At 44.5% G+C, this 27,521-nt stretch overlaps 1 protein-coding gene across 1 annotated transcript in view; it reads right to left on the minus strand.

The window, feature by feature from the left end:
- The window catches only part of LOC132829788 (uncharacterized), a 104,351-nt gene that overhangs the window by 17,271 nt on the left and 59,559 nt on the right, over nt 1–27,521 (minus strand). Inside the window, exons 6-7 of the mRNA XM_060847155.1 lie at nt 14,729–14,846; nt 8,496–8,575 (exon numbers count right to left, since the gene is read on the minus strand). Coding sequence (XP_060703138.1) covers nt 8,496–8,575; nt 14,729–14,846 — 198 coding nt within the window. The remainder of the gene's footprint in view (nt 1–8,495; nt 8,576–14,728; nt 14,847–27,521) is intronic.

Raw genomic sequence — 27,521 nt, forward strand, 5'->3', positions numbered from 1 at the left:
GAGGCCAAGGGCAAAGCAACGTTAAGAGGCCCCATTATCACAGGGATGAGGGTGAGCCCTTGGACTCAGAGGGGGAAGAATAATAACCCCTACAAAGCTCATGGGGAATCATTGAATAATCTCCTTCTGAAGTTCATTGAGTTTGGGTTTCCTTGGTAACAGGCTATGGCCTGCCTAACTGGAGCTCATCATTAAGTCGTTTATAAAATAGGCCTAGCATGGGGCAGCAGAACTGTCTGTTCTGGGCTCGGACTAGCGTATGTATGTTATGAGTAAAAGCTCTACTTTGCTGCTCAACAATAAATAATATTTCTTTCCAGTTGGGCTTCCTGATTTATTAGAGTATCGTACCAGAAATGACTGGTAGGATCAAGTGAAAGGGAGGAATTGAAGCCAATATATATTAGTACAGGAATGGTATTGGAGAAACCGATGGGATTAAAGACTGACAAATCCTCAAGGCCTGATATTCTACATCCCAGAGTACTTAAGGAAATGGTCCTAAAAATAGTGGATGCACTGGTAGTCATCTTCCAAGATTCTTTAGCCTCTAGAACAGTTCCTGAAGTTGGAGGGTAGCTAATATAACTTCTTAATTTAAAAAGAGAGGTAGAAAGGAGACAAGGGGCTACAGAATATTTAATCCGACAGCAGCCATGGGGAAGATGCTTGAGTCCATTATCAAGGATTTTGTAGCAGTGCACTTAGAAACTAGTTGTAGAATTAAACACAGTCAGCATGGACTCACAAAAACAAAATCAAGCTTGACAAATCTACTGGAATTCTTCGAGAATGCAACTAATAGAATTGACCAGGGAAGGTCAGTGGATGTAGTTTGTTTGGAGTTTCACAAGGCTTTCAACACAGTCCCGGATAAGAATTAATGCATAAAATTAAAGTGCAGGATTTTGAGAGTAGCGTATTGAGACGGATAGAAAATTGGTTAGCAGACAGAAAAAAACAGCAGGAAAAAACTATTTTTTCTGAATGGCTGGCAGTGACTAGTGGGGCACTGCAGCGATTGGTAATAGGACCCCAGCTATTCACAATATATATTAATGATTTACATGGGGAATTAAGTGTAATAGCTCCAAATTGGCAGATGACACAAGACTTGGTGGAAGGATGAACTGTGAGGACCCAAATTTTTAATTCCACCTGGACACAGGGGAGGTGCTAGAGGACTGGAGGACAGCTAATGTGGCCCCAATTTTCAAGAAAGGTGGTAGAGATAAATCAGGGAAATATAGACCAGTGAGTCTAGCATACATGGTAGGAAAACTGCTGGAGAAAACTCAAAAGGAACAAATTAATCTCCACTTTGGCAAGGTTTAAGCAGGGCGAGTCAGCATGGCTTTGAGAGCATGAACTCATGCCTGACAAATTTGGTTGAAATCTTTGAGGAGGTGCATTGGCATTGGGAACAGACACTTTATAATTGTCTTTAAAATAAGAAAAGGTTAGGGTCTAGACTTCCTTTTGAAAATATTTTGAAGGGGTTTGGTCTGTCCACAACAAAGACACTGTTTCCACAACTCTCCGTGGCAAGGAGTTCCAAAGACTGTCATGCAAGAGAAGAAATTACCCCTCATCTCAGTCTGAAATTGGCACCCTTTTATTCTGAGACTATGCACTCTGGTCTTAGACAGTCCCACAATGGGAAATATCCTCTCAGCATTTGCCCTGTCAAGCCCCACAAAAATCCTCTATGTTTCACGGAGATCATCTCTCATTCTTCTCAACCCCAGTGAGTAGAAGCATAATCTGTTTAACCTTGACTCATAAGATAATCCCGGCTGAAAATGTGTTGCTGGTTAAAGCACACCAGGTTAGGCAGCATCCAAGGAACAGGAAATTCGACGTTTCGGGCCAGAGCCCTTCATCAGATGAAGGGCTCTGGCCTGAAATGTCGAATTTCCTGTTCCTTGGATGCTGCCTAACCTGCTGTGCTTTAACCAGCAACACATTTTCAGCTCTGATCTCCAGCATCTGCAGACCTCACTTTTTACTCATAAGATAATCCCTTCATACTGGGGATCATTCAGGTAAACCTTCTCTGAACTGCCTGGATTTCATCAAAACCTTCAATAAGATCCCACATGACTGACTGATAAAGAAGTTAAAAGCACATGGAATCAGGATAACATGGCAAGATGGATGCAATATTAGCTTAGCAGTAGGAGACAGAGGCTTTTTGTGTAACTGAAACCCAATATCCTGTGGTTTGTTATTATTTGTGACACATATAAAGGATATAAAAAAGAATGTGGAAGGATGACGTGAAGATTGGCTAGGTAGTTAATAGTGAGTAGGAAGATCTTAGATTACAGGAAGATATAGATAGTGTAATAATGTTGTGGCTTTAAGAGGTTATTTTGATCTTATTTTTGAAAGGTTTTAAGACAGAGGTGACAAGCATTTTAACTGAAGTACCGGAGTAAATAGCTTGTGAGTCCTTGGTTTTCTTTAAGAAAAAAGTTGGAACAATAGAAGCAGCCTGAATGGGTGTGGTCAACCTCCCACCCAAAGAACTATGGATTTTCGGTTTAGCTCTCAGCAGTTCCTGTTTGGGTCTTGAAGAGATGAGAGCTATTTTTTGTCACTCTCTCAGTATAGTCAAAAGCTGGGGGTTCTCTGCCTGCTAAAGGAGTTGCATGTGAGACAATCTATGTTCTGAATTTGCTTTTTGTCAACGGTGTGCTTATGGGCTGTTACCATCTCGGACCAGTTAATTAGTAATAGTTACTGTATTTATCATTCTGTTAAGTTTTCCAATGGAGTTAAGTTATTCCAATGCTTTCTTTCTTTTGCTATATTGTAAGTACAGCAGATAAATAAAGTATGTTTTGCTTTAAATCCAGTAGTTTGACCAATCAAATTTAGAATGTACTTTACCTTTAAGATTTACCTTCAAAAAAAGAAAATGTTAAGAGTCTAGATATCTCCTGAATAGTTTGAAGGAGTTTGGTCTGGTCCATATCAGTAGTCAGATGGGAAGATCAGTGACAGATGGAATTTAATCATGTTAAGTATGAAGTAATGCACTTTGGGAAAAGAAACAAAATCAAGATATCCTCATTGAATGGCAGAACAGGAGGAAGCTCAGAGGAGATGTTTATCTTGCGAACCTCCTCTGAACATGCTCCAGGGCCAGTACATTCTTTCTAAGATGTGGGGCCCAAAACTGTGCTCCATACTCTAAATGTGGCTTAACCAGAGCCTTAAAGGGCTTCAGAAGTACATCCCTGCTTTTATATTCAAGTCCTCTTGAAAGAAATGCCATCATTGCATTTGCTTTTCTAACTACTGACTGTTCGTGCAGGCTTACCTTCAGAGAATCCTGGATTTGAACTCCAAAGTCTCTTTGCACTTCAGACTTATTAATTTTCTCCCCATTTAGAAAATCGCCGATGCCTCTAGTCTTCCAACCAAAGTGCATGACCTCACACTTTCCCACGTCATACTCCATCTGCCAGTTCTTTGCCCACTTTCCTAACCTGTCTAAATCCTTCTGCAGTCTCCCTGCCTCCTCAATGTTATCTTCCCTCTACCTATCTTTATATCATCTGCAAACTTAGCCAGAAAGCCCTTCATTTAGATCGTTAACTTATAAAGTGAAAAGTTGTTGTCCCAAAACTGAGCCTTACAGAACAACATTTGTCACCGGCTGCCATCCTGAGGAGGATCCTTTTATCCCCACTCTCTGCTCTCTACCAGACAGCCAAGCTTCTATCCATGCTAACACCTTGCCTCTAACACCATGGGCTCATATCTTGCTCAGAAGCCTTGTCAAAGGCCTGTTTGAAGTCCAGGTCGATACCATCCATTAGCTCTCCTTGGCCTAACCTGCTCGTTACTTCATCAAAGAATTCCAGCAGATTTGTCAGGCATGACCTCTCCTTGATAAAACCATGCTGGCTTTGCCCTATTTTACCACAAACTTCCAAGAGACAGAGGATAATGGTGGAAAGATGCTTTTTTGGAATGGATGGCTGTGACTAGTGGCATTCTACAGGGATCTCTGCTGGGACCTCTACTGTTTGTGCTCTACATAAATGATTTGGAGGATTACGTAGCTGGTCTAAATAGTAAGTTTACGGAAGATAAAAACATTGGTAGATTTGCAGATATTCTTGGAGGATACAGCAAGCACTGTTGGAGGCATGGGCAGAAAAATGGCAGATGGATTTAATCTGGAAAAATATGAGGTAACATGCAGGTGGAAATTATACAGCGAATGGCAGAACCCTTCGGAGTATTGGTATGCAGAGGGATCTGGGTATGCAGGTCTATAGATCACTGAAAGCGCCAGCACAGGTAGGTAAGGTAGCAAAAAATGCTTATCGCGTGCTTTTCTTCATTGGAAGGGGCTTTGAATGTAAGGATATGTAAAGTTATGTTATAGCTTTGGAGAACTTTAGTTAGACTATACTTAGAATATTGCTTGTATACAGTTCTGGTCACCACACTACCAGAAGGGTGTAGCTACTTTGGAGAGGGTACAGAAGAAAAGGTTTACCAGGATGTTTCCTGGTATGGGAGATTTTAGCTATGAATAAAGGCTGGATTGACTGGGTTTATTTTCACCGGAATGCAGAAGGTTGAGGAGAGACCTGATAGAAGTTTGTAAGATTGTGATTGGCATGGATAGAGTGGAAAGTATGAAGCTTTTGCCAGGGTGGAGGGGTCATTTACTAGGGGACACAGGTTCAAGATGCAAGGAGGAAGGTTTAAAAGAGATATGTGAGGAAAGTTATGTATGCAGAGAGTGCTGAGTGCCTGGAACATGTTGCCAGAGGAGGTGGCGGAAGCAGACACAATAGCAGCATTCAAGAAGTACTTGGACGAATTCATGAATAGAAAGGGAATAAAGGAATACAGATCCTGTAACTGAAGATAGTTTTAGTATGGAAGGGCAAAATATGGTTGTGCAGGCTCAGAGGGCTGATAGGCTTGTTCATGTGTTCTTTTGTTCTTAGTTCCATTACAAAATGTATGGACAGACTGAATAGAAAGCAACTGTCACCACTCATTACAGCATCAATCACATGGGAACATAATTCTAAGGTGAAACACTGAAGGTTTAGATGAATTTAAAGAAAAGCAGTTTCACCCAGAGGGTGGTGGGAATCTGGAATGCATTGCCTGAGGAGATAGTGGAGGCATATAACCTCACAAACTTTAAGAGTACTTGGATGAGCTTTTAAAATGTCATAACAATATAAGGCTATGTGCCAAATGCTTGAAAGTGGGATTGTAGCTAGATTAGCACAGACTTAATGGACTGAAGGGCCTCTTCTGTGCTGTATGATTCTATGACTTAGATTCATGAACCATGGATGACAGGAGAAATTGTATGACTAGCCAAGAGGAAAAGGGAAGCGTACATAAGGTCCAGGCAGCTAAGAACAGAACGGGTCCTGGAGGAATATCGAAAAAGTAGGACGAGTCTTAAATAAGGAATCAAGCGGCTAAAAGGGATCATGAAATAGCTTTAGCAAGTAGAATTAAGGAAAATCCCAAAGCATTTTATTCTCAAACAAGATGACACGCAAATTCTCAAACAAGAAGCAAGCGGGTAACTAGAGAAAGGATTGGTCCACTAAAAGATAATGAAGGAAGGCTGTGTGCCGAACCTGAGAGAATGGGTGAGATTCTGAATGATTACTTTGCATCAGTGTTCACTGAGGAGAGGAACATGGTGAATCTTTAGATAAGAGATAGAAGTTTGATTAGTCTGGATCACGTTGGCATAAGTAGGGTTGGGTATGCTAGAGGTTATTAAGGTGGACAAATCCCCAGGACAGGATAAGATCTATACCAGGTTGCTGAGGGAGGTGAGAGAGGAAATAGCTGGGGCCCTGACAGATATCATTGTGGTATCCTTAAATACAGGTGAGGTGCCGGAGGACTGGAGGGTTGCTCATGTTGTTCTCCTGTACAAGAAGGGTAGTAGGGATATTCCGGATAACTACAGACCACTGAGCCTGATGTCGGTGGTGGGAAAGTTGCTGGAGAGGGTACTGAGAGATAGGATCTATTTAGAAAAGAATGAGCTTATCAGTGATAGGCAACATGGTTTTGTGCGGGGAAGATTGTGCCTTACCAACTTAATAGAGTACTTCAAGGAAGTGACCAAGTTGTTAGATGAAGGAAGAGCTGTTGATGTCATATATATGGACCTTAGTAAGGTGTTTGATAAGGTTCCCCATGGTAAACTAATAGAGAAAGTGAAGTCACGTGGTGTGCAGGGTGTTCTAGCTAGGTGGATAAAGAACTGGTTGAGCAACAGGTGACAGAGAGTAGTAGTTGAAGGGAGTTTCTCGAAATGGAGAAAGGTGACCAGTGGTGTTCCACAGGGGTCAGTGCTGGACCCACTGCTGTTTGTGATATATATAAATGATCTGGAAGGGAGCACTGTTAGTATGATCAGTAAGTTTGCAGATGACATGAAGATTGGTGGAGTAGCAGAAAGCATAAGGGACTGACAGAGAATACAGGAGGATATAGATAGACTGGAGAGTTGGGCGGAAAAGTGGCAGATGGTTTTTGATAGACAAATGTGAGGTGATGCATTTAGGCAAGACTAATTCTAGAGCGAATTATAAAATGAATGGAAGAGCCTTAGGAGAAGTTGATGGGCAGAGAAATCTGGGAGTGCAGGTCCATTGTACCCTGAAGGTTGCTGCACAGGTGGATAGAGTGGCCAAGAAGGCATATAGTATGCTTGCCTTCATTGGACGGGGGTATTGAGTATAAGAGCTGGCAAGTCATATTAACATTGTACAAGATAGTGGTTCGGCTGCATTTAGAATACTGTGTACAGTTCTGGGTGCCACATTATCAAAAGGATGTGGACGCTTTGGAGAGGGTGCAGAGAAGGTTTACGAGAATGTTGCCTGGTATGGAAGGTGCTAGCTATGAAGAGAGGTTGGGTCGGTTAGGTTTATTTTCACTAGAAAAAAGGAGATTGAGGGGGGACCTGACTGAGGTTTACAAAATCATGAAGGATATAGACAGGGTGGATAGAGACAAGCTTTTTCCCAGGGTGAAGGATTCAAAAACGAGAGGTCATGCTTTCAAGGTGAGAGGTGAAAAGTTTAAGGGGATGCACGCGGCAAGCACTTCACACAGAGTGGTGGACATTGGGAATGTGTTGCCAGCAGAGGTGGTAGAGGCAGGCACGGTAGATGTGTCTGGACAGATGCAGGAGTAGGTGGGGAGCAGAGGGATATAAATGCTAAAGAATTGACCGACAGGTTTAGACAGTACATTTGGATCGGCTCAGGCTTGAAGGGCTCAAGGGCCTGATCCTGGGCTGTAAATTTTCTTTGTTCTTTGTTCTCCTTTGCTGGGCTCTGCATTCTTCCTCCAGCCATTTGCTGGACACCCTGTCACTGCACTAATCACCTGTTACTCTGGTCTACCTCCAGTCACTCATCAGGCACTGCATTCCTCTCCTCGGGCACTGACTGGACACCTCACTCCTCCCCCATCGACTCCCTGGGCAACACACTCCTCCCCCAGTCGATCACAGAGCATCTCTTTCTTGCTGGGTCACTTCCAGGCTGTGGCTATCGGGCATGTCACATTGCAGCTTTGCCTCAGTCACAGTTTAGCTTGACACTTTCTTGCCCTTTTTGCTCCTCCAATCATAAATTTTGTCTCTTTTAAACATGGATGACTTAGACCTGAGACATTGTCCCTTTGATTAAATTCTCCCAGTTCATAGTAAAACTATTTTTGAAACTCAAATTATCGAACAAACTATGAATGATTTGAGTTCACTGAGGTCAATCGCATGAGGAATCTGATAGAGATAAACATAGTTCCATCGAAATTCTGGATCAGTGGTGCTGGAAGAGCACAGCAGTTCAGGCAGCATCCAACGAGCAGCGAAATCGACGTTTTGGGCAAAAGCCCTTCATCAGGATGCTGCCTGAACTGCTGTGCTCTTCCAGCACCATTGATCCAGAATCTGGTTTCCAGCACTATGTTTTTACCACATAGTGTCATCAAAATCTACAGCACAGAAAAAAGGCCCTTTGCCTACTTAATCTGTGCCGGCAAAGTTCAACAACCTATCTTAATACCATTTTCAAACACTTGCTCCATAGCCTTGAATGCATTGACATTTCAAATGTCCGTCTAAATACTTCTTAAATTTTAGGAAGGTCTCTGCCTCTGCCAGAGTTCTGATGCCGGGTCATTGGACCCAAAATATTAACTCTGCATTCTATCCACAGATGCTGCCAGACTAGTATTTCTCCAGAAATTTCTGTTTTTCTTTTAGATCTCCTGCATCAGTAGTTCTTGGTTTTATTATTTTGAACCTTACAATAGTCAATTGCAGTCAATTGCGATTGAAATCAAATACTGTCCAGATAGCTCTACAAAGCTATCCTCTGAAGGACACTGGAATATAAGCTGATTAGCCATAGCTATCATTACGTTTAAAAAAGTTACTTTAGCAGCATAAAGTTTTGAGAATTTACATTCATCCAAACGGACACATCTGTATGTTGTTTCATCAAGCACTTTGTCTTCTGCACAATGTGGGAAGCAACCTTCAATCCTGCGAAAACAAGACAGAAAAATATTATCACATTCAACAAGATGAGTAAAAGCTTTCAGGGCATGATGTAGTGATTACATTAAATGGAAACAGATCCTTTTGAAAACTCAATTCTGTCTTCCTCAGAAAAACACTCAGGTAACTATGAAGCATTTATATGATTATAGAAAAATAGAACAAAGAAGGAGATTAATTTTTCATTTTGGAAGGGGGATCAAATAACAAATATTTAACTGGAGGAAAATTGCATCAGCCTCAACGCGAAGAGAATTGGGCATACTTAGAGTTTTGAGTCATAGAGCTGCGCAGCACGGAAACAGACCCTTCGGTCCAACTCATCCATGTTGACCAGATATCCTAACTCAACCTAGTCAATTACCTCCCACTGACACCCTCCTTCGACTGACTGAACTGGTCCTCACCCTGAATAACTTCTCTTTCCAATCCTCCCACTTCCTCCAAACTAAAGGAGTCGCCATGGGCACCCGCATGGGCCCCAGCTATGCTTGTCTCATCGTAGGATATGTGGAACAGTCCATCTTCCGCAACTACACTGGCACCACCCCCCACCTTTTCCTCCGCTACATCGATGACTGTATCGGCGCTGCCTCGTGCTCCCACGAGGATGTTGAACAGTTCATCAACTTTACCAACACCTTCCATCCCGACCTCAAATTCACCTATACTGTCTCAGACTCCTCCCTCCCCTTCCTAGACCTTTCCATTTCTATCTCGGGCGACCGACTCAACACAGACATCTTCTATAAACCGACTGACTCCCACAGCTACCTGGACTACACCTCCTCCCACCCTGCCCCCTGTAAAAACGCCATCCCATATTCCCAATTCCTTCGTCTCCGCCGCATCTGCTCCCAGGAGGACCAGTTCCAATACCGTACAGCCCAGATGGCCTCCTTCTTCAAGGACCGCAGATTCCCCCCAGACGTGATCGACGATGCCCTCCACCGCATCTCCTCCACTTCCCACTCCTCCGCCCTTGAGCCCCGCCCCTCCAACCGCCACCAAGACAGAACCCCACTGGTTCTCACCTACCACCCCACCAACCTCCGTATACATTGTATCATCCGCCGTCATTTCCGTCAACTCCAAACGGACCCCACCACCAGGGATATATTTCCCTCCCCTCCCCAATCAGCGTTCCACAAAGACCATTCCCTTCGTGACTCCTTCGTCAGGTCCACAACCCCCACCAACCCAACCTCCACTCCCGGCACCTTCCCCTGCAACCGCAGGAAATGCAAAACTTGCGCCCACACCTCCTCCCTTACTTCTCTCCAAGGCCCCAAGGGATCCTTCCATATCCGCCACAAATTCACCTGCACCTCCACACACATCATCTATTGCATCCGCTGCACCCGATGTGGCCTCCTCTATATTGGGGAGACGGGCCGCCTACTTGCGGAACGCTTCAGGGAACACCTCTGGGACGCCCGGACCAACCAACCCATGGCTCAACACTTTAACTCTCCCTCCCACTCCACCGAGGACATGCAGGTCCTTGGACTCCTCCATCGCCGGAACATAACAACACGACGGTTGGAGGAGGAGCGCCTCATCTTCCGCCTGGGAACCCTCCAACCACAAGGGATGAACTCAGATTTCTCCAGTTTCCTCACTTTCCCTCCCCCCCCCTTGTCTCAGTCGATTCCCTCGAACTCAGCACCGCCCTCCTAACCTGCAATCTTCTTCCTGACCTCTCCGCCCCCACCCCACTCCGGCCTATCACCCTCACCTTGACCTCCTTCCACCTATCACATCTCCATCGCCCCTCCCCCAAGTCCCTCCTCCCTACCTTTTATCTTAGCCTGCCTGGCACACTCTCCTCATTCCTGATGAAGGGCTCTGGCCCGAAATGTCGAATTTCTTGTTCCTTGGATGCTGCCTGACCTGCTGTGCTTTAACCAGCAACACATTTTCAGCTCGTCAATTACCTACCAGCACCTGACCCATATCCCTCCAAACACTTCCTATTCATAATTCCAGATGCCTTTTAAATGTGGCAATTGTACTAGCCTCCACCACTTCCTCTGGCAGCTCATTCCATACACTTACCACCCTGTGTGTGTGAAAAAGATGCCCCTTAGGTGTCTTTATATCTTTCCCGTCTCATCTTAAACCTATGCCCTCTAGTTCTAGACTCACCCAACCCAGCGAAAAGACCTTGTCTATTTATCCTTTCTATGCCTCTCATGATTTTATAAACCTTGAAAAGGTCACCCCTCAGCCTCTGAAGCTCCAAGGAAAACAGCCCCAGACTATTCAACCTCTCCCTATAGCTCAAATCCTCCAACCCTGGCAACATCCTTGTAAATCTTTTCCGAACCCTTTCAAGTTTCACAACATACTTCTGATAGGAAGGAGATCAGCAATATTCCAACAGTGGCCCAACCAACGTCCTGTACAGCCACAACATGACCACCCAACTCCTGTACTCAATACTCTTGACCAATAAAGGAAAGCATACCAAACACCTTCTTCACTATCCTATCTGCCTGCAACTCTATTTTCAAGGAGCTATAAACCTGCACTCTAAGGTACCTTTGTTCAGCAACCCTTGCACCTTACCATTAAATGTACAAGTCCTGGTAAGATTTGCATGGAAAGCAAGCACACTGGGGGCAGCAGGTAATCAGGAAGGCTAATAGAATCTTGGCCTTTATTTCAATGGGGTTGGCATATAAGGAAGTCTTAATGAACCTGTACAAGATGCAGATGCGACCACATCTGTGAGCAGTTTTGATTCCCTTAATTTAAAAAATATATTATTTCATTGGAGGCAGCTCAGAGAATGTTCACTAGGATAATCCCCAGTATGGAGGGATTGTCTTGACAGAAAAGGTTAAATAGGCTGGGACCTGACTCATGGGAATTTAGAAGGGTTTATCATATGATTCCTTCAAAATCAAAAGTTAAAAAGTCAAAGAAACTGGGAATTGCCTGCTGTTTATGAATCAAGTGACCTATTGGAAAACACGAGTCAATATTTTAATGGAGATATAAGACAGGATTCTATTATTTTAATTTCTCAATAAACAGACTTGAGAAAACCCAAATAATCTGTGCTGTTCTTGCACTAACGAGAACATCTGGACTAATGTGCTTTACTTTCTCAGTACACATCTAGATGTTGCATTGCTGAAGTAACTTGCAAGGAAAATAACTCTCACTGTCTCCTTTTAAAATACTTGTGTCCTGAACAAAATGAAATATCACCAACCCCAACTCTGTTTCCTAGATGATTGTGAAATCTGGTTTCATTGCTCTGTGGCCAGCAATAATTGGATCTCATCAATAGGAAACCATAAGAACTGTGAAAAGTCAAACATTCTATCTTCTGAGTGTAAATCCTTGACACACAGTTGAGTTGTTCCTTTTTAACCTATTTGCCACCTTTAATATTTCTGCAGAACTGTCACATTGTCTTATCTATGTACTAATATGTATGTGCTTGGAATCGAGGATGTAGGTTTTAAAATGATAATTTGGGGACCGAATAGAAGAGATAGAGAGAAACTGGCCCTGCTCCTACAAGGATCAAGAACCAAGGGGTGTGGATTTAAAGACATTTGCAAAAGAAGCAAATGCAAAGTTTTTTCACATAGTGAGTGATAGGGTATGCAGTGTTCTGCCTGGATATGTGGTCGAACAAGATTCAACTGAGATAATCAAAAAGATACTGCATGATTATTCAGACAGAAACATTGTGCATGGATGAGGAGGATAAGGCAAGAGACTGATACTATATAATGATGGTCATCTGAGGAGCTAGTTCAGATATAGTGGGCCAAATGACTTTTTTCTGTGTCACAATAGAGCTATAGTTGAGGGAGGGGTAGATGAACATATGCCCAAAACGTCGACTCTCCCGCTCCTCGGATGCTATCTGACCTGCTATGCTTTTCCAGTGCCACACTCTTCGATTCTGATTTTCCAGAGTCTGCAGTCCTCACTTTCTCCAGAGGGGCAGAACTGGCAACTCAACTTTCAGGAGTATAGGATCTTCAGGCAGGACAGAAAGGGTGTAAGAGGAGATGATGTCACATTATTAATCAAGGAGTCAGTTACTGCAGGAAAGGGAGACAATATCTTGGAAGGGTCTTCAAATGAAGTTCTGTGGGTAGAGCTCAGGAATAAAATGTGGGCAGACACACTGTTGGAAGTATATTGAAGAGCAGATATGTAGATAATTCACTGATGTTGATAAAAGCAATAATACGATAATGACTTTAGGGGTTTTCAACCTACCCAACATTAATTGAGATAGTTTAAAAGGTTAAGAAGGGGCAGAATTTTTGAAATGTATACAGGAGAGCTTTTTATATCAACATGCAGAAGATTGAACAAGGCATAGTTCAATGCTGAACCTAATTCTGGGAATGAAGCTGGACAATTCTTGGATGTTAATGTAGAGCAATATTTTTGAGACAGCTATCACAACACCGTACATTTTAATTAAAAACTGAAAGAACTGCAGATACTGTAAATCAGAAACAGAAATTTCTGGAAAAGCTCAGCAGTTCAGGCAGCATTTGAGAAGAGGAATGAAAGTTAACATTTCAGGTAAGGTCTGAGGAAGGACCCAAAATGTTAACTTTGATTTCTCTTCACAGATCTGCTAGACCTACTGAGCTTTTCGAGCAACTTCTGCTTTTGTGTCTGACCGTACATTTTAAGTTTATTATGAAAAAAGAGAAAGGTAATCTGCAAGAAAATGCTTTGGATTGGGGAAAGGCAGATTTTATTAAAACAAGGTAGGTTCTGGTGAAAGTTGACTGAGAAAATTATAACATGGAATTCTTAAAGTATGAAAACTGTCCACACCAACCCTCCAAAGACCATCCCATCCAGATTCAACCTTGCAACCCCCTCTGCCCTATCCCTGTAACCCTGCATTTCCCATGGTTAATCATCCATCTAGCGTGCACATCATGAGCAATTTAGCGTGTCCAATCCACCCAACCTACACATCTTTGGACTGCAGGAGGAAACCAGAGCACCTGGAGAAAAGCCACACAAACACGGGACAATGTGCAAACTTCACACAGACAGTCACATGATGCTGGAATCAAACCTGGGTCCCTGGCACTGTGAGGCATCAGTGCTAACAATTGGGCCACCATGGAGCCTTGAATTGTGAGGAGGGAGAAGGGTGCCTTGATAATAAGCCAGGGAGAAGGTAAAGTTAATATTGGGAACCATGAGGAGGTGAAATGGGATGGCTGTGCTGAAAGCAGCCCATGTTATGACAGGACCTAAGGATGTAGGGTGAGTGGAAAGAGGTGTTCAAGCTCTAAAATGACCTGAACTTGCTGTTGATTGAGTCCTAGAAGTTGAAGGATCCGCAGGCAGAAGGTGGTGCTGTTCTTCCAATTTGAGCTGCAACTTGCTGGAACAGTGCAGCAGGCCCGAGATAGAAATGTTGGTGTGGGAACATGGTGTGTGTTGAAGTAGCAGGCAACTGGAATATGGGAGTTGTTTTTTAACAGACAGAGTGTAGGTGTTTGACGAACATCCAGTCTGCGTTTTGTTTTCCTACTGAAGAGGAGACGATTGTGAGCAGTGAATGAAGCAGACTAAATTGAACGATATACAAGGAAATCACTGCTTCATCTGGAAGGTATGTCTGGAGCTTTAAATTGTGAGGAGGGATAAAAATATTTTTACGTAGAGGGTGGTGGGAATCTGGAATGCTGTGTCTGGGAGGGTAGTTGAGGCAGGAAATTTCACACAATTTAAAAAGTGTTTGGAAGAGTAAGTGGGACAAGTGTAGATTTACAGGAGTCTTTGTCAGTGCAGACCCGATTGGCTGAAGGCCCTCTTCTGTACTGTGTGATTCTAAGAATACTCCTGTCCTTCTGTGATAAACAACAAAACAGTGGGTGCATTGTTCAAACATCAGTGTGGCAAAATTACTATGGTCACTCATCAGGAACAGAATGTTCATGTGGGCAAAGATGAACTGACAAGAGATCAAACAGGGATTGGTAAAGGCAAGTCATTTCATTCATCAATTCAATGAACTTGAAACACCCTTATATTGCACACTTACTTGTAGCATAAATATTAATTCTGCTGCTATTTATTTGATTTTGTGTATATATGAATAGAGTGATTCTGTACAAATATACTTACTTTACCGATAGAGTGCATTTACTTCCAAGTGGATCCTGGCAGGTCTTTAAACAGGGACTTTCACATGGCCTATACACCCATTCACATAAGGTGTACTCCGGTATTGCAAAGTCACACTCTGTAAAGATGACAGAACTATGATAATATGTTTGGCAAGTGGTTCTCATTAGGCTTATTATGATTAGATTAGATTAGATTACTTACAGTGTGGAAACAGGCCCTTCGGCCCAACAAGTCCACATCGACCCTCCGAAGAGCAACCCACCCAGACCCATTCCCCTATATTTACCCCTTAACCTCACACTATGAGCAATTTAGCATGGCCAATTCACCTTACCTGCACATTTTTGGACTGTGGGAGGAAACCCACACAGACACGGGAAGAATGTGCAAACTCCACACAGACTGTTGCCTGAGGCTGGAATTGACCCCAGGTCTCTGGCACCATGAGGCAACAGTGCTAACCACTGTGCCACCGTGCATCACAGTGAGGAGAAAGTGAGGATTGCAGATGTTGGATATCAGAGTTGAGTGTGGTACTTGAAAAGCACAGCAGGTCAAGCAGCATCTGAGGAGCAGGAGATCTCATTCCTGATGAAGGGCTTATGCCCGAAATGTCGATTCTCCTGCTCCTCGGATGCTGCCTGACCTGCTGTGCTTTTCTAGCACCGCACTTTTGACTTATTATCTCCAAAGTATTATTTCTACATTAAAGTTCAAATTGGTGGCACAATTTACTTAAATGCAGTTTATTTCTTTGATTTTCAACATTATTGACGTAATTTAAAAAAAGTTTTGATCTGCTGTATTGCCTTGTACGATTAAAAAATATGAGAGTAGTCATTGTATATTGTGGAAAATTCACTACGGCTCTGTGGTTCTCTTTGTGTAGTGTTAAATACAAGCCTATTCGTCCACAGTATTTTACTGTGGTCTGTTATCAACGTTTAAGTCAAGAGTGTGATGGAATACACCCCACTTGACAGGATGAGGGCACTGTTGGGGGCTAGGCCAGCCCACTCAGAACATTCTTAAGCAGGCAGCCCAGGTCATAACTTTGCAATTTGTTTCAGTAAGTGTACAGTGAAAATTACCCAGAGTGAGGTAGCTAGGTTGATTACTGGATTTGAAAACAGACAAAAAATTATTCAGAAGATTATACAATGAAACACAAAGAGCAGAATAAAGAACCCCTACAGAACTCAGTCTATTCAAACTAGACTAAATTATAGTGTCCCAAATGTACACAACAGTCCCAATAAGTAAACCCTCTTGAAAAACAATATAAAAAATGGAACAGACGCTTACAGATTGAAGTTATAAGGGGCAGAAACAGAGAAAGCCAGTTCACACAGTCCACTGCTGAACTTCCCAACTGGTTCTGGACTGAACTAAACTGCTCAGCTAGAGATTCATTCTACAGGTCACTTCTAAAACATGACCACTTTGGCCTGAAGTCTCATCTGTTTACATATAAACAAAGAGGCCTCTCAATACCCTTTAATCTCTCTACCAAACCAGACTAATCGGTACCGAGAGCAGTTTATTACCATTCTGAGAAAAGCAAGGACACAGTATCCTTAAGAAAAGGAACAGCTTTTGGAAAAAAGAAACCAGCTTTATAACAGCAACTCCAGCAATACTCAAGAAGCAGCTCACTTGACTAGCATCAAATACATCCACTCTCTCTGCCACTGATGCTCAGTAGTAGAAGTGTATACTGTTTACAATGTTCTGAAGAAAGATGGCTGAATCCAAAACATTAACCTTGTTTTCTCTCCATAGATGCTGCCACACCTGCTGAGGTTTTCCAGAAATTTCAATTTTTGTTTCTGATTTCCAACATCTGCAGTTCTTTGGGTTTTTTGCATATTATCTACAAGATGCACTGTAGAAGTTCAACAAGATTCCTTAGACACCATATTCCAAACCCACAACCATTCTCATCTCGAAGGAATAGGGCAAAAGATATGTAGGAACACCATCCCCTGCAAGTTCCCCTCCAAGCCACTCACCATCCTGACTTAGAAATATATTGCCATTCCTTCACTGTCACTAGGTCACAATCCTATAACTTTTGCATTATGGGTCTGCCTACACCAAATAAACTGCAGTGATTCAAGAAGACAGCTCAGGAGGGCACTAAGAAAGAGAGCTGAGCAGTTTGCCAGGGCTTCCACCTGCTGGTGATGTTAAAGGAGGGCAGCTGGAGCAGTCAAATATACTCTCACTGTAAAAAAAGGTGCACAAAGGAAGGCTTATAGGATGGGGAACAGACAGACAAAGAAACTCCTTAAGTCATTTTAGGCCTTGGGCTTATGGCATGTAAATACAGTGAACAGTTTCTCATGTATCCTTAATTTCCCTACATACTTATTATGACCTGATGCCAACCAACTAAATAATCCTTGTTTCATGATAGTCAAACTGTCCATGTGTTCAAATTTTATGTCACATTTCTGGCATGATCAGAAGGATAGACAATTCTGGAATCCACATTATAGGAGGGATGTGATAACACTGGAAATGAAATTTACTCGGATGTTGCCTAACCCTACTGCAGTTCAGGAATTGTTCACTGTCTTTCTTAATGTCTTTGTATACTAGTCTGTGAAACCATCTGGCTCTTCGCCTGTTGGAGTGTATCACAACCGCAATCAACACTGCCATCACACACAGAGACCCTAGTGAAATGGCCTTCCCTTCTCACCATTTACTCACACCTTCCACCCTGACCTCAAATTTACTGGGACTGTCTCAGACTCTTCCCTCCACTTCCTAGACCTGTCCATTTCTATCTCGGGCAACTGACCCAACACGGACATTTACTATAAACTGACCGACTCCCACAGCTACCTAGATTACACCTTCTCCCACCGTGCCCCCTGTAAAAATACCATCCTATATTCACAATCTCTTCGCTTTCGCCGCATCTGCTCCCAGGAGGACCAATTCCATTACCGAAAAACCCAGATGGCCTCCTTCTTCAAAGATCTCCACTTCCCGCTCCTCCGCCCTTGAACCCCGCCCATTCAATCGCCACCAGGACAGAACCCCACTGATCCTCACCTACCACCCCACCAACCTCCAGATACATCGTATCATCCTTCGTCATGTCCGCCACCTCCAAACGGACCCCACCACCAAGGATAAATTTCCCTCCCCTCCCCTATCAGCATTCCGGAAAGACCACTCCCTCCGCAACTCCCTTGTCAGGTCCACACCCCCCACCAACCCAACCTCCACTCCCAGCACCTTCCCCTGCAATCGCAAGAAATGCAAAACTTGCGCCCACACCCCCCCCCTCACTTCCCTCCAAGGCCCCAAGGAATCCTTCCATATCCGTCACAAATTCACCTGCACCTCCACACACATCATTTACTGCATCCACTGCACCCGATGTGGCCTCCTCTATATTGGGGAGACAGGCCGCCTACTTCTGGAACATTTCAGAGAACACCTCTGGGACACCCGCACCAACCAACCCAACCGCCCCGTGGCTGAACACTTTAACTCCCCCTCCCACTCCGCCACATGCAGGTCCTTGGCCTCCTTCATCTAGCTTCCTCATTTCCCCTCCCCCCACCTAATCTCAGTCCCAACCCTTGGACTCAGTACCGCCTTCTTGACCTGCAATCTTCTTTCCGACCTCTCTGCTCCCCAACCCCTCCCCGGCCTATCACCCTCACTTTAACCTCTTTCCACCTATCGCATTCTCAACGCCCCTCCCCCAAGTCCCTCCTCCCTACCTTTTATCTTAGCCTGCTTGGCACATCTTCTTCATTCCTTGAGAAGGGCTAATGCCCGAAACGTCGATTCTCTTGCTCCTTGGATGCTGCCTGACCTGCTGCTCTTTTCCAGCAACACATTTTTTAGCTCTGATCTCCAGCATCTGCAGTCCTCACTTTTTCCCTTCTGACCAGCCATTCAATTAGTTGGGCCTCCCAATGATAGCCAGGTTGGGGAGGTGGGATAGATGGGAGTAGTGAGACGGGGATGTTGGGGGAATGTTCCTTCAAGATTAGGCTCAATCTTATGAAGTGCAAGGGGAACCTGCTTTGCAGTGAGTGTGAAATTTGGCAAGATCAGAGATCTACAGCACAAAAATGGGCTCTTCTGTCCACCGAGTATGTGCCCGTGTAAAATAACCACCATACTATTCTAATCTCATTTTCTAGCACTTGGTCTGTAGGCTTGTTGTTGTGTCACCATAGTCTTATCAGACCACAGGGGCTGCTCTCTTATTAGAGAGAAGCAACTGGTGGTGATTTAACATGAGGACCTCCAGGTGAGGGAAGAAATTGAGAAGGAGAATTTCAAACCGATAATGGGAATTGAAGCCACACTGTTTTCATCATACTGCTCTGCAAATCAACAACCCAGCTCATTGAGCTAACCCAATTCCCATAGCCACGTATGCCTTGTCATCACAAGTGCACATCTAAATACTTCAATGCTATGAGAGTCTCTACCTTTATCACCCTTACAGACAGTGAGTTTCAGATTTCCACTGCCCTCTGGGTGAAAACATATCTCTCCTTGTCTTCTCCAAACTTTCTGCCCCTCACTTTAAATCAAGTCCCTTCCTGTCTACCCTATCTATGCCCCTCACAGTTTTATACATCTCATTCGTATCTCCTCTCAACCTCTGGTCCGAAGATAACAATTTCAGACTGTCCAATATCTCTTCATAGCTAATACTCTCCAGCCTAGATTCTATCCTAGTAAAACCCCTCTGCACCCTCTCTAGTATTATCACACCCCTTCTATAATGTGGATCCCAGAACTGTACACAATACTCTAGCATTCTTGATGAAGGGCTTATGGTCGAAATGTCAATTCTCCTGCTCCTCGGATGCTGCCTGACCTGCTGTGCTTTCTCAGCACCATACTCTTCACTCTGACCGTCAGCACCTGCAGTCCTCACTTTCACTAGCTGTGGCCTAACCAACATTTTAGACAGGTTCAGCATAACCTCCCTGCTCATCCATGTGCCTATCCAGGAGTCGCTTAAATATCCCGAATGTATCTGACTCGACGATCACTGCTGGCAGTGCATTCCACATACCCACCACTCTCTGTGTATCAAACCTACCTCTGACATTTCACCTAAACTGTTCTCCAATCACCTTATAATTATGCCTCTTCATGATACCCAGGGAAAAAAAAAGCCTCTGGCTATCTACTCTATCTATGCCTCTCATCATCTTGTACTCCTCTATTATAGAGCTGCAGCATAACCTGTGGCTCTTAAACTCAAATCCCCCTGCTCATGAAAACCAACACACTATATGTCTTCTTAACACCCCTTTCAACTTGGGTGGCAACTTTGAGGGATCAATGGATATGGACTCCAAAATCCCTCTGTTCCTCAAAATTGCCAAGATCCTGCCTTTAGCCCTGAATTCATCATTCAAATTCAACCTTCCAAAATGAATCACTTCACACTTTTCCAGGTTGAACTCCGTCAGACAGATAGACAGACCTCCGGTCACAAAAACACTTCTTGACCATCACCATCCGCTTATGGCTACTCAGTCAATTCTGGATCCAATTTGCTAAATTCCCTGGATCCCATGGCTGCTACCTTTGCTATCAGCCTTCCAAGTGGATCAAAAGCCTTGCTGACGTCTACATAAAAGACATGAAAAACACTGATTCATCAATACACTTTGTCACCTCTTCAAAAAATTCAATCAAGTTGGCTTCCCTTAACAAACCACGCTGACAGTTGTTGATGAATTCCTGATTCTCTAAATGCAGATTAATTTTTCTTTATTCATTTGTGGGTTGTGAGTGTCACTGGCTGGCCAGCTTTTATTATCAATCCCTAGTTGCCCTTGAGAAGGTGGTAGTGAGCTGTCTTCTTGAACGGCTGCAGTACACCTTCTGTGTGTTGACCCACAATGCCGTTAGGGAGGGAATTCCAGGATTTTGATCCAGCGATAGTAAAGGATATATTTCCAAGACAGGATGGTGAGTGTTTGGAGGGGAACTCGCAGGTGATGGTGTTCTCGTGTGTCTGGTGCCCTAGGTGGAAGTGGTCATGGGTTTGGAAGGTGCTGTCTGATGAGCTTTGGTGAATTTCTACAGTGCATTTTGTAGATGGTACACAATGCTGCTCTGAGTGCTGGTGGAGGAGAGAGTGGATGTTTGTGGATTCAGGCAGGCTGCTTTGTCTTGGATGGTGTCAAACTTCTTGAGTGTTGTTGGAGCTGCACCAGGCAAGTGGGGAGTATTCCATCACACTCCTGACCTGTGCCTTGGAGATGATGGACAGGCTCTGGAGAGTCAGGAGATGAGTTAATCGCTGCAGTATTCCTAGCCTCTGACCTGCTCCTGATCCATCGTGTTTGTGTGGTGAGGCCAGTTCAGTTTCTAGTCAATGATACCTGGTCAGTTGCTGCCCCATCAGTCTACTCTTGATCATCAGTAAAGTGATGGAAGGTGTCATCAATAGTGCTATCAAGCAGCACTTACTCAAAAAAACCTGCTCAGTGACGCAGTTTGGGTTGGGCCAGGACAATTCAAATCCTGACCTCATTACAGCCTTGGTTCAAATATGGACAAAAGAGCTGAATTCCTGAGGGGAGGAGAGAGTGACAGCCCTTGACATCAAGGCTGCATTTGACTGAATGTAGCATCAAGGAACCCTGGCAAAACTGGAGCCAGTTAGTTCCAGGGGGCAAACTCATTGCTGGTTGGAGTCATACCTGACAAATAGGAAGGTGGTTGTGGTTGTTGGAGATCAGAGTCTAGATTAGAGTGGTGCTGGAAAAGCACAGCAGGTCAGGCAGCATCTGAGGAGCAGGAAGTTTGATGTTTCGAGAAAAAGCCCTTCATCAGGAATGAAGGCAGGCAGCCTCCAGGGTGGAGAGATAATTGGGAGGGGGTGGGACTAGGGAGAAGGTAGCAAAGAGTACAATAGATGGATGGGGGGGTGAAGATGAAGGTGATAGGTCAGAGCAAAGGGTGAAGCAGATAGTTGGGAAGGAAGATTGGCAGGTAGGACAGGTCATGAGAATGGTGCTGAGCTAGAAGTTTGGAACTGGAGTAAGGTGGGGGAGGGGGAAGGGGACATTTGCTGGGGACATTCACCAACAAACTGGTGAAGTCCACATTGATGCCCTGGGGTTGAAATGTTCTGAGACAGAAGATGAGGCGTTCTTCCTCCAGGCATTAGGTGGTCTCCCAGACCATACAGAACCTCATCACCTCAGGAGATCTCCCACCCACAGCTTCCAACCTCGTAGTCCGGGAACCCTAGCACCTCCCGATTCTACCTCCTTCCCAAGATCCACAAGCCTGACCACCCTGGCCGACCCATTGTCTCAGCATGCTCCTGCCCCACCGAACTCATCTCCACCTACCTCGACACTGTCCTATCCCCCCTAGTCCAGGAACTCCCCTCATACGTTCGAGACACCACATGCCTTCAACCCCCTCCAAGACTTCCGTTTCCCCGGCCCACAACGCCTCATCTTCACCATGGACATCCAATCCCTCTACACCTCCATCCGCCATGACCAGGGCCTCCAAGCCCTCCGTTTCTTCCTCTCCCGACGTCCCCAACAGTACCCTTCCACCGACACTCTCAATCGTTTGGCTGAACTGGTCCTCACCCCTAACAATTTCTCCTTTGAATTCTCCCACTTCCTCCAGACCAAAGGGGTAGCCATGGGCACCCGTATGAGCCCCAGCTATGCCTGTCTCTTTGTCAGCTACGTAGAACAGTCCATCTTCCGTAATTACACCAGCACCACTCCCCACCTCTTCCTCCCCTACATTGATGACTGCATTGGTGCCACCTCGTGCTCCCGTGAGGAGGTTGAGCAGTTCATCAACTTTACCAACACATTCCACCTGACCTTAAATTCACCTGGACCATCTCTGACATCCCCTTCTGGACCTTTCCATCTCCATCAATGATGACTGACTCGACATTGACATTTTTTACAAACCCACCAACTCCCACAGCTACCTGGATTATACCTCTTCTCACCCTACCTCCTGAAAAATGCTATCCCATAATCCCAATTCCTCCGCCTCCGCCATATCTGCAACCAGGAGGACCATTTCCATCACAGAACACATCAGATAGCCTCCTTCTTTAAAGACCACAATTTCCCTTCCCACATGGTTGAAGATGCCCTCAAACGCATCTCATCCTCATCCCACCACTCCTCCCTCAAAGTCCACCCATCCAACCGTATCAAGGACAGAACCCCCCGGTCCTCACCTTCGACCCTACCAACATTCACATGAACCTCATCATCCACTGACATTTCCGTCATGTACAAATGGACCCCAACACCAGGGATATATTTCCCTCCCCACCTCTTTTCACTTTCCGCAAACACCGTTCCCTCCGTGACCACCTGGTCAGGTCTATGCCCCCCCATCAACCCACCCTCCCCACCTGGTACCTTTCCCTGCCACCGCAGGAATTGCAAAACCTGTGCCCACACCTCCTCTCTCACCTCCATCCAAGGCCCCAAAGGAACCTTCCACATCCATCAAAGTTTCACTTGCACATCCACCAATGTCATTTATTGTATCCGTTGCTTCTGATGCGGTCTCCTCTACATTGGGGAGACTGGACACTTTCTCGCAGAGTGCTTTAGGGAACATCTCCAGGACACCTGCACCAATCAACCACACCGCCCTGTGGCCCAACATTTCAACTCCCCCTCCCACTCTGCCGAGAGCATGAAGGTCCTGGGCCTCCTTCACCGCCAATCCCTCACCACCCGACGCCTGGAGGAAGAACGCCTCAACTTCTGCCTTGGAACACTTCAACTCCAGGGCATCAATGTGGACTTCATCAGTTTCCTCAGTTCCCCTCCCCCCACCTTACCCCAGTTCCAACCTTCCAACTCAGCACCATCCTCATGACCTGTCCTACCTGCCAATCTGCCTTCCCACCTATCCACTCCACCCTCCCCTCTGACCTATAACCTCATCCCACCCCCATCCACCTATTGTACTCTTTGCTACCTTCTCCCACCCTCCCCTCTGACCTATCACCTCTACCCCCACCCCCATTCACCTATTGTACTCTTTGCTACCTTCTCCCACCTGCCTCTCTGACCTATCACCTTCATCCCCACTCCCATCCACCTACTGTACTCTTTGCTACCTTGTCCCCAGCCCCAAACCCCTCCCATTTATCTCTCCACCCTGGAGGCTCCCTGCCTTCATTCCTAATGAAGGGTTTTGCCCAAAATGTCTACTTTCCTGTTCCTTGGATGCTGCTTGACCTAATGTGCTTTTCCAGTACCATTCTAATCTACTCTGATTTCCAGCATCTGCAGTCCTCACTTATGCCTAGTTGTTGGAGATCAGACATTTCAACTCCAGGACATCTCTGCAAGAGTTCCTCAGGGTAGTGTCCTAGACCCAACTATCTTCAGATGCTTCATCAATGACCTTCCATCATAAGGTCAGAAGTGGGGATGTTTGTTGATCATCGCACAATGTTCAGTACCATTTGCAACTCCTCAGACACTGAAGCAATCCACGTTCAAATGCAACAAGATGTGGGCAATATCCACACTTTTCGACTCTGATCTCCTGCATTTGTAATCCTCACTTTCTCCTACTTGTTAGTCAAAGCCTGAAAATTGTCCACATCTTATTGCATTTGGATGTGATGGCCACATTGAGATGGTTGAATTGAATTCTGTCTCTCAGAATTGCTTCCAAATGTTTCACATCACCAAGGCTAAACTCACTGGCCTGCAGTTTCCTTGTTGATCCCTTGCCTCATTCTTGATTGGCCGTCCTCCAGTCCTCCAACATCTCTCCGTTCACCAGAAAGGAATTGAAAATTTTTGAAAGCACTGCTGCTATTTCATCCCATATCTCTTTCAACAACCTGGGATATATTTCATCTGACCTTATAAATTTATCTACTTTTCTACACCCACATCATCTCTCTCACTAGTGAACACAAACACAAAGTATTTATTTAGAACCCAATCTACATTCTCTGGCTCCAATCACAAAATTCTGCTGTGGTCCTTAATGGGCCTACTCTTGTTATTCTTTCGCCCTTAATGTACCTGTAATAGAGCTGATTGGTAAATAGGTACAGTCAGGTAAATATTTACCATTTTTATCACTTCATGCTTGTAAGGTTCATTTGTAATTTATAATTTCGAAGAGTCATAGCCTGTGGTAAAATGGACCAGGACAGTTGACCTTAGAGAAAGTGATATTATTTGATATTAATCAACCTCTAATGAGGTTAGTTTAAAACAGTAAGTCATAGCAGGTGAGCTCAAAGCTGTGGCGAGCTCCTCCTGTTATTTGATAAATGTAGTGATTCTAACGAGGTCAGATTGGTGGACCTCATTGAATATGAGTTCCCTGATTCGGCTATTAATCTGGTCCAATCAGGGAGCCCGCTGACAGATATAAGTAAGAGTAACGGAGGGCCCTCCTCACAGGAGCATTTCCTCTGTCCCTCAGGGACCTGGTGGAGGTGTTGTATGCAGTAGTTACTTACAACTGCAGATTGTGATGATTCATGATCTTCCCAGGCCAACTGCTTAATTTGCAGCACTGTAGAGTCGTGGACCATCTATATATTGGTTGTGGACATTTGCACCCCCTTTTTATTTGAGAAACCATCTGCTAAGTTTTCAGTTGCACTTCAGCCCCATGGTCCTGATCTTTGGATACCTGGTGGGCAAATGGGAGGACCTCTTCATGGGTCTACTCCTGGAACTGACTAGGCTGTCTATAAACAGATCCAGGCAATGGGCCATGGAGTCTGTCACCTGTGCCAATTGTATGCCTCTCTTCATTTGAGGCTCGCTGTCATTGGAGAGGGAACACATGGCATCCACCAATGCTCTCAATACTTTGAGGGAGAAGGGTGTACTGCAGGGAATGGAGTGCTTTATTTCCCTCCCAAACTCTATTTCGATTTAGTCCCTTCCTTCTCTCCCTACCACCCCACCAACCACTTCATTCTTTGTCTTAAGCATTGCCTTTATCAAGCTTTGCTTGTTACTGTTTCACTCGCCACATGGGTTCTTTCCTGCTGGTGATTTGCACAGTGGTGTATGTTTACTGTCTCAGTACACATACATACATAGCTGTGGGTGAGTTGAGGAAAATATAAGCACTACTGCTCGACCGCCTTTGGTTGTAGTGGTAGTGTGGGGGCTATTGAGAAGAAGGAAAAAAAGAGAAAAGGAAAACAAAAGAAAAAAGGATGTGTCAGGTTCTGTTCACTCTGAGAGTTGGCTCTAGATCAGTGTCAAGGATTCTTCAAGTGTAAATAAAGGATGACTCAATAAGGAACAGGTCTCTCTGGAGTTATTACAGTAATATAGGTACATTCTCAGTGACCGAGACCAGCACATGTGCAGGAAGGGTCTCCAGATGCAACTCCTGGTAGCTTGAGTTAGGGAGCTGTTGTGGTGGCTGGGGACACTGAGGAATGTTGTGAAGCTGAGAGAATTGTGGATAGCATGTACAGAGAGGTGGTCACACTGCAGGGTAGGATTCCATAAGCAGAAAGGTGACCATCAGGCAGAGTAAGAGGACTAGGTAGGTAGTACAGGAATCCCGTGTAGCTTTTCCCTTGTAGGGAAACGGATATGCCACTTTAGATACTGTTGGGATGATAGTCACTCAGGAAAAAAAGCAACAGCTAACTTTGTGGCACCATGGTTGGTTGTCTTGCACAGAGATAGAGTAAAAGGTGTAGAAATGCAATGGTCATGGGGATTCAATTGTAAGGAGAATGGATAGGCATTTCTGTGGTGGCAAATATGGCTCCAGTTGCTAAGGTCAATCATGTCTCAGAGTGACTACAGGGCAGATATTAAACAGATTTACTGTGGAGAAAGAAATTGAGGCGAGAGAACTCAGGGAGGTAAATATTAAAGTTTTGTAAACAATTCACTTTGCAGAAGAGGAACTGCTGGAGGCCTTAGAAAATATAAAGGTGGATAAATCTCCGAGGCCTGATTTAATGTGTAACAGGAATTTGTGGGAGATTAAGGGGGAAATTGCAGGGTCATCTATAACTAAAGATAGGTGTTAGATGACTGGAGAGGGACTAATGTTGTGACTTTGTTTAAGAAGGGCGGTAAGGAGAAGCCTGGGAACTACAGACCTGTTAGTCTGACTTTGGTGGTGGGTAAGTGTTGGAAGTGATTCTGAAAAATACGATTTATAAGCATTTAGAGACGAAAGGAATGATTAAGAATAGTCAGCATGGTTTTGTGCAAGGGAAACCTTGTCTCACAAACTTAGACTTTAGTAAAGCCTTTGACAAGGTTCCAGTTGGTACATTAATTAGTTAAGTTAGATCACATGGGATTCAGGGTGAGCTTGCCACTTGGATACACAATTGACTGAACGGCAGGACACAGAGAGTGATGGTGGAGGGTTGTTTTTTAGTCTGGAGATCCGTGGCCAGTGGTCTTCCACAGAGATTAGTACTGGGTCCACTTTTGTTTGTCATTTATTTAATTGATTTAGATGAGAATATGGAAAGCATGGTTAGTAAGTTTGTAGATGACACCAAAATGTATGATTTGAAGATGCCGGTGTTGGACTGGGGTGTACAAAGTTAAAAATCACACAACACCAGGTTATAGTCCAACAGGTTTAATTGGAAGCACACTAGCTTTCGGAGCGACACTCCTTCATCAGGTGATAGTGGAGGGCTCAATCCTAACACACAGAATTTGTAGCAAAAATTTACAGTGTGACGTAACTGAAATTATACATTGATAAATTGATTGTCTGTGAAGCCTTTCATCTGTTAGAA

Source organism: Hemiscyllium ocellatum, chromosome 2 (genome assembly GCF_020745735.1).
Source record: "Hemiscyllium ocellatum isolate sHemOce1 chromosome 2, sHemOce1.pat.X.cur, whole genome shotgun sequence".
Classification (NCBI taxonomy): domain Eukaryota; kingdom Metazoa; phylum Chordata; class Chondrichthyes; order Orectolobiformes; family Hemiscylliidae; genus Hemiscyllium; species Hemiscyllium ocellatum.